Source organism: Engraulis encrasicolus, chromosome 3 (assembly GCF_034702125.1).
Source record: "Engraulis encrasicolus isolate BLACKSEA-1 chromosome 3, IST_EnEncr_1.0, whole genome shotgun sequence".
Lineage (NCBI taxonomy): Eukaryota > Metazoa > Chordata > Actinopteri > Clupeiformes > Engraulidae > Engraulis > Engraulis encrasicolus.
This window is the reverse complement of record NC_085859.1, coordinates 56,195,368-56,208,815: the sequence shown is the minus strand read 5'-3', so window position 1 is coordinate 56,208,815 and position 13,448 is coordinate 56,195,368. Positions and strand designations below refer to the sequence as shown.

Genomic DNA, 13,448 nt, shown 5'->3' with positions numbered 1-13,448 from the left:
CTGTGGAACATTTCTTGCTATAAAACTCCCCAAAAAATGACTATCCTATACAAATGCACAACGGTGTTGTAGTTTTGCTGTAGGTCAAACGTCAGCAGCAGCGAATGACTGTGAGATATGGGAGATAGGATGAAAAAGAACAATGGGGCTTGTTGCGATATAGCTGACTGGCTATATGACTCTCACTCTCTCGGCAGTCTCGGTGTGATGTCAGCCGGCTCGCCCCCTCAGACTCAAGACGAGTCAGAGTGAAATAGATTATAGATGACAAGCCTCAGAGGACGGGGCATTGCGGACACTTCTGCATACACCGTAAATTGTGTGTTACACCACTATATCGAGTGGGACCATATATGTGCTCGAACAGTGTGAAATTCAACTCCCTAAGTGTTGAATTAACACTGCAAAACAAACAGAGTAGTGTTAATTCCACAGCTGTAGGGTTGAATTTAACACTTAATTGTATGAGGCTGTACATGCTCGGCAAAAGTGTCCAATCAACACAGAAAAATGAATTGTGTGTGTCCCTACTTTGCAGGTACTCCAACTGCTAGAGGCATTGCATTTGCCTTTGTTTTTCTTTCATATATTTTGCTCTTTTAGGACTTTTTTTAATGACACTACAGCTGAGAAAGACAGGAAACACTTGGAGAGAGAGAGAGACGTGCAAGGATTGGCAAATGACCCGGGCCAGAATCGAACCTGGGTCGCCGACGTAGCAGCCCAGTGCCCCCAGTGCTAGAGCCATGGTAAGGCTGCCCAGGGTTGGACTTCGGCAGGCCCACACCTTTTCATTTCTGGACGTCTTCCTTTGTGCATGCATCATAGAAAAGTAAGGAGAGATATTTGGTTTAATGTCACGAGTGGGCCACTTGATCAGGATTTGGATGCCAGACAGGTGAGTCTGCCTGACATTAGCCACAATATAAACACCAACACAACACAATATATTGACACCAACACAACACAATATTCAGATATTAACACCAACACAATATTGCCTTTCAGAAGACTCAATCAAGATGCGCCAGACGATTTGTAGATTTATTTTACTCTTTATTTTTTTGTAATATTAACACATCATTTGGTGTGTTTCCAAGTCATTTTTGAAAAAGTTTAGCACATAACAAATTATATTACCTATTTTGAAAATGGAGGATGTATCAAGTTTTCAACTGCCCCAATGTTCCACTCTCAGGCACACAGACTCACAATGTGACAATACAAACTATGTACAAGACAATTTCTCTCCAAAAAGAAATTCATTATCCTCTCCATAAACATTCAGTCAATGTAAAAATGTGTGTGTAAGAATACAATTGTATTCATATGCACACAACTACACAAACACAATGCAATACTGGAGCATATTGTCTTTTACATTCCAAGTAACACAACGGGGAAAAAATGTGTGTAACTGTACAAAATAATTGCTTCCCACATTTTTTTTAAAATTATCATTATTTTCAGGGTTGCTCTAAATGTACTCAGTATTACTATGTGAATTTAAGCCAGGTCCTATATCATTTCTGTATGGAGCCGCAATGATTTGAATTGGCACTGGTGTAGTCATCAAGCCACAGCCGACAAAAACAAATAAAATTTACTTTCAAGGCAAATGCAATGGTCCTTAAATCTAAATGACTGCAGTAGTTGCGGCAGGAGTTTCTGGTGAAAGATGTGTCCCATCCTGTTTTACCAGTCTTGAAAGCATCTTTATATGCTGATTAATGTATTATATGTGCGTATGGACTTCAGTACGCCAATATTCTGGAAAATAGCCATTATGGTAACAACAGCAAAACAAATTGAAGTACACATTTTACACCAAAGACATCATGTCATCTGGACCATCTGGGCATTGTTAATGTACCGGGTATTAGTCGAGTCTTCGGGTGTGGATACAAACACATGTAACAGTATGCTCTTCATGTCTCGGTGCTGGTGTAGCCCTGTCAAATCAGTGCGTGCAGGTTTACTAATACTAGATGCATGCAGGCAGAGTGGGATGATCGACTGTCCCATATAGGCTAGGAATGATCCGTGAAATTATACTGAAGAAGCTTTGCTTAAGGCCTGTTTAGATTCGTATTGCACTTTGTTACTCAAAGGCTGTATCTCGTCATTTGCGTACATCCAATATTTCACCAGTAATAGCACAGCCTTTTAAACGTTGTGGACACCATGCAAATTAATTCAATTATTGAGGAGGGTTTTCCTGATCATTTATGAAGTATGCAGCAAATCCATGTTTCCTGACTTTCCCCTTGAGGATCAATAAAGTACTCTACTCTACTCTTAGTTAATTCAGGTTGAGAAATTGACATGACCTTGCTATATGCACCATCGAATACAATAACAGCACCAGGGCAGAGTTTGAGGGCTGGACCACTGGCAGTATTTATGGTCATTTAATCCTCTACTTGGATTGTAAAGGCTCTTTGAATAAACATCCAGAAGACAAACCTGAAATTAAGACTAAGTGCCCAAGACAACTGTAACTTGTGGACACATTGGCACATAAAAAAACAAGCAACTGTTGGAATGATAAAAAAAACAGTATTCAAACAATGAACAACAACAAAAGTGCTGCATACGTTCAACAACAAAAAAAAGCAAACAAAAAAAGATTGCACTTTTAAATAAACAGTCCCATAAAAAAATACATCTGACCCATTTCACAATTCAGTACCGTATTGATGTGATTACCAAAATTCAGCCCTGACTGAAGTAATATTTCGTTCTTTTTTTCCTGCTGTATACTTCTCCATTTAAAGACTGCAGGCCGATGATACATTTTTAAACGTACAAAAAGGCAGAATGCAGTATACTTATTTTCACTCTGGGAAGTGACCTCCAAAATGAAAGAAGTCTGTTTAGTGCTTTTCTGAAGTGCTCTCAGCACTCAAATCAAGCCTGCTGTATATGCTCTTGAGTCAGAGCCAACACTCTTCCTAAAGTCACCTTAAAATGAAGGCAAAAATCATATCCGTAAAAGACAAATTACACACACTCAAACAACAGACAAACAAACAAAGACAAACATGGAGTGTGGATGGCAAAAGATAAGAAAGGAAACAAGTCTTTCAATGTCTATTTTTTTCCTCCCTTCCCTTCTGTCTTTGCTTTGCTTTTTTTTCAATTTCACGTCTTTTTTTTTCAATAGGAAACAGAAGCCCCAGTAGTAAATTGCCAGTCTTAGTTTTGCCAGGGATATGCCAGGCAGTGCCAGCGATGCCAACAATGCCAGCCAGCAAATGCCCAGTGTTGTCCTTGTGCCCTACGCACAGGTCGTCACAGTCAGGATGCTTCCACCACCACTCGTGCCCGCAGTGCCACATGAGCTGGGTGGCGAAGTGTGGCTAGTCAGGACACTACCACCGTTGTTGGCACTCGCCCCTTTCTCTGGCTTCTTGTCCTTCTGCTTGAGGTGCACCTTGGCGTGGCGCTTGCGCTCGTCGCTGCGGGCGAACTTGCGTCCGCAGAACTCGCAGGAGAAGGGCTTCTCGCCGGTGTGCGTGCGGATGTGCGTGGTGAGGTGGTCGCTGCGGCTGAAGGAGCGCATGCAGATGCGGCACTGGAAGGGCTTGTGGCCCGTGTGGATGCGCAGGTGCCGCGTCAGCTCGTCCGAGCGCGAGAAGCGCCGGTCGCAGTTCTCGGCGGGGCAGGCGTGCGGACGCTCGTGCACCGGCGTCTTGCTGGGCCGGTTGGGGTACTTGCGCGGCCGGATGGGCTTGAGCGTGAGCGTCTGGGGCGGCGTCTGGTGGTGGTGGTGGTGGTGGTGGGGGTGGTGGTGCGAGTGCGGGTGGGAGTGGGGGTGCTGCGAGCCACCATGCTGCTGCCCGCCGCCTGCACCCGCCCCGATGAAGCCCGGGTGGATCTGCTGCTTGTCCTTGAACGCCCGGATGGTCTCCAGGGGCGTGATGGGCGGCGGGTTGACGCGGATGGGGTCCATGGTCTGGAAGGGCTTGTGCTCCATCACCCCCATATCCCCTTGGTGGTGGAAGAGGTTGTAGTCGGGGATCATGGAGAACAGGCTGCCGTCGATGGGCGCCTTGGCCGAGGCGTGGTAGTCGTTGGCCGTGGGGTAGGGCAGCGGGGCGCCGGTGGTGACGCCCACAGGGCTGGGGTGGAACGACACCTGCTCCTGGTACATCTCGCTGCAGGTGGAGTAGGCGGGCAGCGGGGGTCCGTACACCTGTCCCGCACCGCCGTCCATCTCCGACACCGGCGTCTGGCCGCCCCCCATGCTCCCCGGCGGCCCCCCACCTCCTCCTCCCCCGCCTCCACCTCCTCCGGACGAGGAGGTCTGCGTGGTGGTGATGGTGCCCGGCGACGGTGACACGCCCAGGATGCCCGCACTGACCAGGCTGATAATGTTGTTGTCGGAGCACCAGCCCGAGCCGCCCAGGCTCCCGGAGGGGGGTGCGTCGAAGGCGAACTTGCCCAGGTAGGTGACCGTCTGACCGCTGCGTCCGGAGGGGAAGCCAGAGCCGTAGCCCACCTCCGACGAGCCCTTCTCGCTCCCCATGCCCATGTCCATGATGTTATCTGTAGAGCAACGAGAACAACAACATAAAGAAGAGAATTAGCAAAAAATGTAGATTGAGCACCCCTTCTCGTTCTCCATGCCCTGGTCAATGATCTTATCTGTATAACAATGACAACAACAAAAAGCATTAAAAAAAGAGCAATAGCAAAAAGCGTGGTTGTTCCTCATGCCGAGGTCCATGATGACATCTGTAACTGTGACAACAAAACAGAACAAAAAAAATACAATAACAGAAGAGAAGGACATTTAGAAAAAGGAAGATCATTCCCCATCGTCCCAGATCCATTACATTATCTGTTCGACAACAACATTCCTGAATTTCCTTCAGGATACAACAAAAAGTCCCTGCGAAAAATAGAAGAAGAAGAAGAAGAAGAAGAAAAACTAAAAGGAAGATCGTCACCAGACAACATAGTTTAGGCTATCAGCTTTTTGCTTTGTTTCGTTAAAAACAAAGTGGACGTCATGTTAAAAAGTCATATGCCTGACATCATTCACAAAGTAAATGTTTACAGTGACTCATGGTGGACACTTGCTTGGCTTGTAGTGGTGGAATCCGTGCTTCATCTCGCAATCAACGTCAGACCACTCAGTCAGTGCAGGAGGAAAAAATAGCCCATGAACCAGCACAGATGAACCCAATCAAGGAGTAAAATTGAGACGGAGCACAAATCTGACTTTGAGACAAGTCAAAGTTGCCGACCGAATCAGGGAGAGGAACTGAGTGAACCCTCCCCTCCTCTCTCTCTCTCACACACTCTCTCTCTTTCACATCCCTCCCTCCTTTTCTTCTCCCCTTCTCCCTCCCTTTCTACCTCCAACTCTCAGTCACACTTCCCGACTGTCTTGTCTTTTTTGTCCTCATTCTTTGGTGTTACCACAAAGCTCCTGTAAATCAAGTTCCAAACGCACCCGTACATCACCAGACCGCAGGTGGTAGTTGGTAGGTCCCACAAGAGCAGCCCTTTAAGAACAGACACCACTTCTGAGTCTTACCGACACATGGTAGATCCTATCAATCAGTACTGCTCTCCTGAGTTGACGACGGGGCTATTGGTCACTGCTGAGTTCCTGTCGAGGGATATTAGCTGGTCACTACAGTGCTCCTGAGCTGAGATCTTACAGACACTTGGTTTTTGTCAATCGATACAGCACTCCTGAATCTTAGAGACACAGGACTCTGCTGGCCACAGAACTCATGGGGATCGCTGTCTGTTACAAGAGCCCTGCTGAGTGCTACAGACACACAGGGCTATATCAGTTGAGAGAAACAGCACTCCAGAACATCATCAAGAATCAGGGTTGTTATGGCTAATAGCCAGGAGAAGTGGTTAATGGATACTATGGCTGTTACCACTTTGCAGAGACTGCACAGACTGCCACACACATGCACGGACACACATGCACCGCATGCACATGCCGCACACACACACAGAGTCAGTGCGCTGGACCAGTCTATGCTCCTGTCACTTTCAGTGCATTTTATGTCACCCTCTATGCTGTTGTGTGCGAGGGCACAACCTCTGACAGATGCTCCAACACTGTATCTGATTGTGAAAAATCTGTTTAGCAAGAGCACATTTTGTATTTACATTTAACTTATCTATATGAAGCCCTGAGCCATCAAACACTGGAAACACAAACACAAACACAAACTCTTCATCTCAGAGTGGCGGCTGCAGAGACATCTCTCACCCTTGTGGATTTCTGGTGGTCTGAATGAAGCGAAACAAACAAAACCAAAATTGCAGGCAGTGTCTGCATGCATTCAACACAAAAAGCATGGTGTGTGTGAAATGGCACCGTGTTCGTCATTCCTTATTGTTGGGGAATCTCAGGCTGGAGACAACAGGCTTCATTGTAACCATTTTTATTGCTCTTGAAGCAGGCATTAAGGCCAAAGACGTTTTAGGAAAGACATATTTAAGGTGTGAGATGGCTTGGCTTGATGGATACTAATCTAGAGAGAGAGAGAGAGAGAGAGAGAGAGAGAGAGAGAGAGAGAGAGAGAGAGAGAGAGAGAGAGATTGAACTCTAAACACGTTTACATTATTTGAATGTGCTGAAAAGAAGGATCCACGTGTGGTACGTTTGAATAAAAAATAAATAGATTTAAACCACATTTTTTGCATTCAACACGGGCAGCTGTAACCCTAAGGAACCAATAAACGCGTAATAGAGCTGTCATTAGGCTAAATGATAGGACTTCGGTATTCAATTTACGGCATTCTTTTAGTGTGCGTAAAAGTGACAAGTGTTAAAATAAATCTATCGATAAAGAATGACGTGTGTTTCAAGAAAGGTAATGTATTGATGATGTAGACTGTGAAATTATTATACCATACATATCAAAACACACATTTCCCAATCAGCTGTCCTGTCTATGAAAGAAGACGTCAGCTCGTGTATTAGATTTCCTGTGCGCGCGCCTTTATCGAGTGCAACTTGTGACCCTATCATTTTGACGGCAATGTTTCCATGACTCGAAATCGCCAGCAGTTATTTAATAATTTATTGATAATCATTTATATCGATATAAATTACATTTAAAATTATTCAATGTTGCACGCCTCAATTAACAGCAGGAATTGATTTTCTACAATAAAACCAATAATATTAAGTAGACATTAGTAAGCCTATTTTATTATTTTAATGCTAACAATTTTGATGTCACCAAATATTTAATGGTAAAGCAATTGATCTATTTATAGCAAACATTTAGCTTATTTTTCGTTTTTAATTTAATCAAACCTACCCTGTAATCAGAGCGATGGGGGAATATGGCTATCTTCATATTTTGTATTTTGCAATATTTAAACCCCATTGTTACATCTGTATAATGCCACATCTCACGTTTGTGTCATCTTTAAATTGTAAGAAATAAAAATATGTACACCATAATTAAAATGATATCATTTGAAATTCAGTGAAGTCAGCTTTGAGGAGGTCACTGAACCCAAACAAACTTACACGCGATTTGATATTAAACGTCATGAGACTTTAACAATGAGTTACGCATTGAGATGTGCATAAAACCTACATTAGCTGAAGAACAATGTCAGATATAGATATAAATCCCTTCGGTTGTGATTCACCTGAAAACGTGTTTTTGATTTCTTCTTGTGTGTGTTTACGGGGGCACCCATGTGGCGATGCAACCGGTGGCTAATTTGGCCCGCTGCATTTTGGCATGATGAATGCCGATGCCCTGCGCTCTTTCTGCGAAGTTCAAATCTGCCCCTGCCAAGTGTCACTGCAGGTCAAGGTAGTATCATACATGTTCTGCATCTCGACAATGACCATAACACGATAAACGTAAACCCGGACTGCCGTGGCTCATGCCCAATGGGCTTTAATTAAAGGCTGAAACCTACTCGTGTTTTTGTGGCCTACATTCATGTATTCGTCATGTAGCGTATAGACTTGTGATGCCACTTTCTGCACTTGTGGTGGTCCTCACGACCAGTTCCAGTGCCCATCACACGCCATCGCTGCCCACACTGCATCCCCAAAAAAGTCGAGCAGCGCGCTCTTTAGACGCCGTTGAACTTCCAACTCAAGAAAACAAGGCTACGTCTTAACAGGTGTTGACAACACATTTACCTGCCAAACGGGCATCATCATTTTATCACTTGATCATTCGGATTAACAGTCTGTCTGAAAAAAACTGGCACTGAATGAGCCACAATCGCGCTGCCATTCATTCACTCTCTGTTTTCACAGAAGCCGTTTGGGAAACCAACACTCACACGGAACGCACATATGAAAAGACACCATGGATTTACTGTCATTAAAAAGAACAGACCTCACAGGAAATATTTATTTCAGCAGAAGTCTTTCAGTCCATTCTAAGTCGTGATTGTGTGTCCTACCAACAGAACAGCTACGTTCAGTGGGAGCGCTGGTAAGCAGAGCGGAGCGCTGCGCAAAACAGGTGGCAGAGAACGCGCGCTCGGCTGGGAGACAACTGTTGCCGTCTGAACGTGAGTGAGAACAAGGCTACACCAACAACAACACTCTTTACTTACAGGCAGGACAAAACAGACACCACAGCTTATGTTTGTAAGAAAGAAGTTGCTTTTCTTTACCTGTGTTCATTTGCGAATAGTGGGAAATAGAATCCGTGCTGGTGAAAATGTTCATAGAAGTCGGGATGTCCTCTTCTGGATACAGGCTGTCAGGAATTGTATTGATTAAACTGCTCATGGTAAGGGGGAGCTTCTCCGCTAGTTTACCTGTCATAGCAGTTACTCGGGGTTGTCATTAATAAGTGACAGCGTGAAGGTATCCGATGAGAATTACACCCGCAGTCTCTTCTCTCTGACGGGCAGCGCGATGGATGGATGGCGGTGATCAATGGCGATAGTGCGAAAAACAAATCCTTGGTAATGCTGTATCCAACTCCCCGACCCCAGTCAGTACTTCAAACCTCTTCGCTGCATGTAAGTTGAGTCGTGACTAACTGACAAATAAATAAGAGTTTTTTTTGTTTGTCTTGTTAGGTTGGGGATGTTTAGAGTCTCTGGATCAATGAACACGGTGATGATTGCACAAGTGCATGCGCTTGACTGCTGAGGGTATTGCTTAGGCAGGGAACTCCAATGCTCGCTTGTATTAAATAGGGGGACGGAACAAATCTGTGACGTAGATGACCATTTATGGATACACAAAGCCAGATCGTGCAGCACACGTCACCAATGGAACCACCTCATAGTGGAACATTAGAGACCGGCAGGAGGAAGAGCGCTAGTGAGAGCCGGGCAGTCCTCTAAAGCGGACGCGCGGAGCTCCATTTTTGTTGTTGTTTGTAGGTTGCACAGTTTATATGGATGCTACTTACACGTAGGATAGCAGATAGGGGACACGACAAGTAGGCTATTCTCCCACTACATTGCTGGGTTATTCCTCACCGCCTCTCTGTCGTGGGACTAAAGCTTTTCTATTCATACGCACCCAAGATAAGTGGCCCTGTTGCATCACTGCAGGTGCAATTTGATATAGGCTACATTCACTACAGAAGGGATTGTCTAGTTCACTCTTGACACCAAGTCTTTTTTTTTAACAGCAAGTTTCTATAGGAGACAATAACACTTTCAGGATGCGCTAATGGAACTTGGAATTCTGCTTATTTATCTGGAATAAGAATTCTGCCCGGGAAAAAAACTACTTTAACTGCGCATTATTAGGCTACATTCCACTTAACCATGGATAGTGTAGCCTATGGACATTTGATAAGGTCATATCCAAACAATCCTCATCCTTGTCTAATAATCAGTTGCAACTTTAGGAAAGTAATATAAATAGTAGTCTCTACACAACTTTGAAAATATGTGTGTCAACAGTAGGCTAGTGGCCTAGGTCATACTCATAGCCTGCCTACTAACTGGTACATTAATTTCAAAACCCAAACAAGTGCCGAACAAACCACAGCGGCCTCTTGGTAGCTACAGACAGCGTCTCGCACATCATCTGTTTCCACCCAGCCAATACAAGTAGCAGTGGTTCATTCATGGGCACTTGTAGGCTACAGTCACATAGTAGTCTACCTCCCATTTCATAAGGTTATGCCCGGTCAGTTTACACATTAGGAGAGGCGCAGGAACTGGCACAAGACGTCTATTGACAGAGAAGAAAATAAAATACGATTGAGTTAAACATTAGGTTTACACCCAAACCTCGATATTATAGGTCAGTAGTTCTGATTATGTGTTTGGTTATATTGCACAATTCATATTGGCCAACTGAGGACCAACTCCATGTCGTCCCTTAAAGTATCCAGTCAGCGTGGGTATGACAGCAAGATCAACCATGTGCGTCTCTGGACTCGGTTCCTTCTTTTGCTCTCCTGAATGATTGGCTTAGGTGAGGGGACAGCCTGCACTAAATAAATAGCCTACTACAATGTATTGATACTAGGCTACATGTAGGTTATAGAACTGTTTTTTATTTTTAAATATTTTTTTAAGAGATGCAGGTCAGAGTCGGAGGCAACGGCAACAGTTGCACTGTAGCTGCCCAAGACGGCAACTGTGCGAGTTAATCGCTTGTAAATATTGCAAGCGCCTTGTAAATCCGCAGGCTTGGCTTTGGCTCGCAGTGCTAAGTTCGCCGCTGAACTGGAAACTCCAAATAAGGAGTTTATCCGGGCCCGCCCCTCGCTGCCTCTATATGGCCAGGAGTTCCGGTGAAAGCGAGCGGCAAAGTGGAAAAGCGATCGGAACCCACAGCCATTAAAGGAACCACAAAGGGCAAACGTCATGGGTCCTATTTCACCAATTTAGAAACCAGAAACAAAATATCTTATCTTTTTTCGCCTAAAATAATAAGAACGTCCCTGCCTGCTTGTAGGCCTACTTTGTTTTGCTACTGTACTGTAAGATAGGCCCCACAAAGCCTAATAATCATCATGTCTGGAATTGCAAGCACCAACCCACAAGCAGGCTCACATGGGCATAACGGGTACTTCATGAAACAGTAATGAGTATTGTTTTATAATTTAATGAATATATTTCACTATACTGAAAACGAAATAAATATTAAATAGGAGCCTAGGCTATTATTATATTTAAAATAAAAAAAATGCACAGTTTATTATATCCATGATGCCGATCATGCTATTGTTGTCATCACTGAAAGAGATGGGCATTTGTGTGCAGTAATATTTAAGTAAAGACTGACCAATAAATCTATTTCAGGCAGTACTTCTTTGACTTCCTATTATTCTCAGTCACCTACTTCAAAAATCTGACTCAAGGGTTTGTCAGTAGTACTGTCTTTAAAATCTGCACTGGAGTCGCATGCACACACACACACACAAACACACACACACACACACACACACACACACACACACACACACACACACACACACACACACACACACACACACACACACACACACACACACACACACACACACACACACACACACACACAAAGAGAGATTAGATTTCACTGCTGAGTTGATATTACTATGCTGACTACTTACTGCCACAAATGCAATCAGGGCGCTGACAGCTTTGGCCAGGCCCAGGACAAAGTCATCTGAAAGCCCCCCCCCCACCACCACCAGGCCAGCCCCATTAATACAATGTAATGGGGACCCTATTCTGGGGCCCCTCTCTCCCTGGGCCCCGGGACAACTGTCCCCTTTGTACCCCCCGTTGCCAGCCCTGAATGCGATGCATGCCATACAGATGGTCAGTATGGAAATGCACAGCATGTCTTTGTTCCAAAACCACCTTCCAGGATGATTTTTATTTCCAACGCAATAGTGGGGTGAAGATGCCATGTGCTGGCTGTGGGTTGAGTTCATTAACAAATTAATTTATGTATGCAACTATGCATTATTTCCCCCTACTCCCCCAGCCTACCTACAGTATTCATTTCCCTGCATGTTACCAGGGCCGCTAACAGCTTTGGTGGGCCCTGGACGACGTCATCTGAAAGGCCCCCTCCACCCAATACATACGCAAAACAACCCAATTCTGGGCCCGGGACAACTGAACCCTTTGTCGTCCTCTGTCAGCTTCCCTGCGTATGACATGGAAGCCTCTCTATTCATGTGACAAATACATAGGCCTACTGTAATTTTGAATCCTCGATTACTTGAATTTATTATGTTTTTTAAGAATTTTGACATTCTTTTGCATTTAGAGTTCAGAGATGGTTCATCTTCCATGAAGTGGGAGCCGTAATAACCATCTGCCCACCACTTCATGTACACACCCCGCCACTCCTTGTCTGGGGCGGCCTTCAGCCCTGGGAGAGACTGCAGCAGCACGCATGTGTGTGTGTGTGTGTGTGTGTGTGTGTGTGTGTGTGTGTGTGTGTGTGTGTGTGTGTGTGTGTGTGTGTGTGTGTGTGTGTGTGTGTGTGTGTGTGTGTGTGTGTGTGTGTGTGTGTGTGTGTGTGTGTGTGTCTGAGTCTGTGTGTGTGTGTGTGTGTGTGTGTGTGTGTGTGTGTGTGTGTGTGTGTGTGTGTGTGTGTGCGCACACGTGTGTGTGTGTGCGTGCGCATGCGTGTGTGTGTGCGTGCGTGTGTGTCAGTGTGATGCGCCGATAGCCTGAGTGCGAGACTGACACGTGTTGGGTGTAATAGTATTAGTAGTGAGATTCTCCTTAATGATCTGAAAATAGAGTGTGTGGGTGAGAGAGAGACTGATTCATGCCTTGTGGTTAGGGGGCTTCAGAAAGCACACTAGCATACACACACTCATAGACACAGACACAGACACAGACACACATGCATACACGCACACACGCACACGCACACGCACACGCACACGCACACGCACACACACACACACACACTTGACAGGGGGCTTGGGTGGCTCTTGGCTGTGGTTAGCTAAGCAGTGTGTAGGTGTGGTATGCAGCAGAGAGTTTAGTGAGGATGTTTCTGATGAGCTGGCTATATCCCCGCCTGTCTTAGTCTTAGTACAGTAAAACACACACATCTGGTCCAGTGCACGCATGTACAGACAGACAGACAGACAGACAGACAGACACAGACACAGACACAGACACACACACACACACACACACACACACACACACACACACACACACACACATACACAGAATCATGTTTAGGCTCGCCCTACACTGTAATACCCAGGTGCGGATAATGGATTAAAATGGCCCTGGGAAGACAAAATGTTTTGGACCCCCACTGTTCTTTCACCGTAGGGAAGGCATGCATACGGACTATCATCTACAGCAGTGGTTCTCGAACTTTTTGTGTGAAGTACCACCTGAGAAAATATTGAGCTCTCCGAGTACCACCTTGACAACCAACATTAGAATATCGCAGTAAAGGCCTTCCCTATTAACTTTTGCCAGTCAATACAGGAGAGATTCATAATGGTATCAACAGCTACGGTCACATTCAGTGC

General features: G+C 45.1%; 1 protein-coding gene across 2 annotated transcripts in view; it reads right to left on the bottom strand.

Annotated features, from left to right (window-relative positions):
- Positions 1 to 1,004: 1,004 nt before the first annotated feature.
- The window catches only part of egr3 (early growth response 3), a 28,765-nt gene continuing 16,321 nt past the window's right edge, over positions 1,005 to 13,448 (bottom strand). The window contains exons 1-2 of one of the 2 annotated variants that reach the window (XM_063195746.1): positions 8,641 to 9,127; positions 1,015 to 4,551 (exon numbers count right to left, since the gene is read on the bottom strand). In XM_063195746.1, the coding sequence (XP_063051816.1) occupies positions 3,281 to 4,551; positions 8,641 to 8,794 (1,425 nt within the window). In that variant the 5' untranslated portion in view covers positions 8,795 to 9,127 and the 3' untranslated portion in view covers positions 1,015 to 3,280. Of the gene's footprint in view, positions 4,552 to 8,640; positions 9,128 to 13,448 lie in introns of those variants that run through there. The other variant, XM_063195747.1, reaches the window with a different exon arrangement.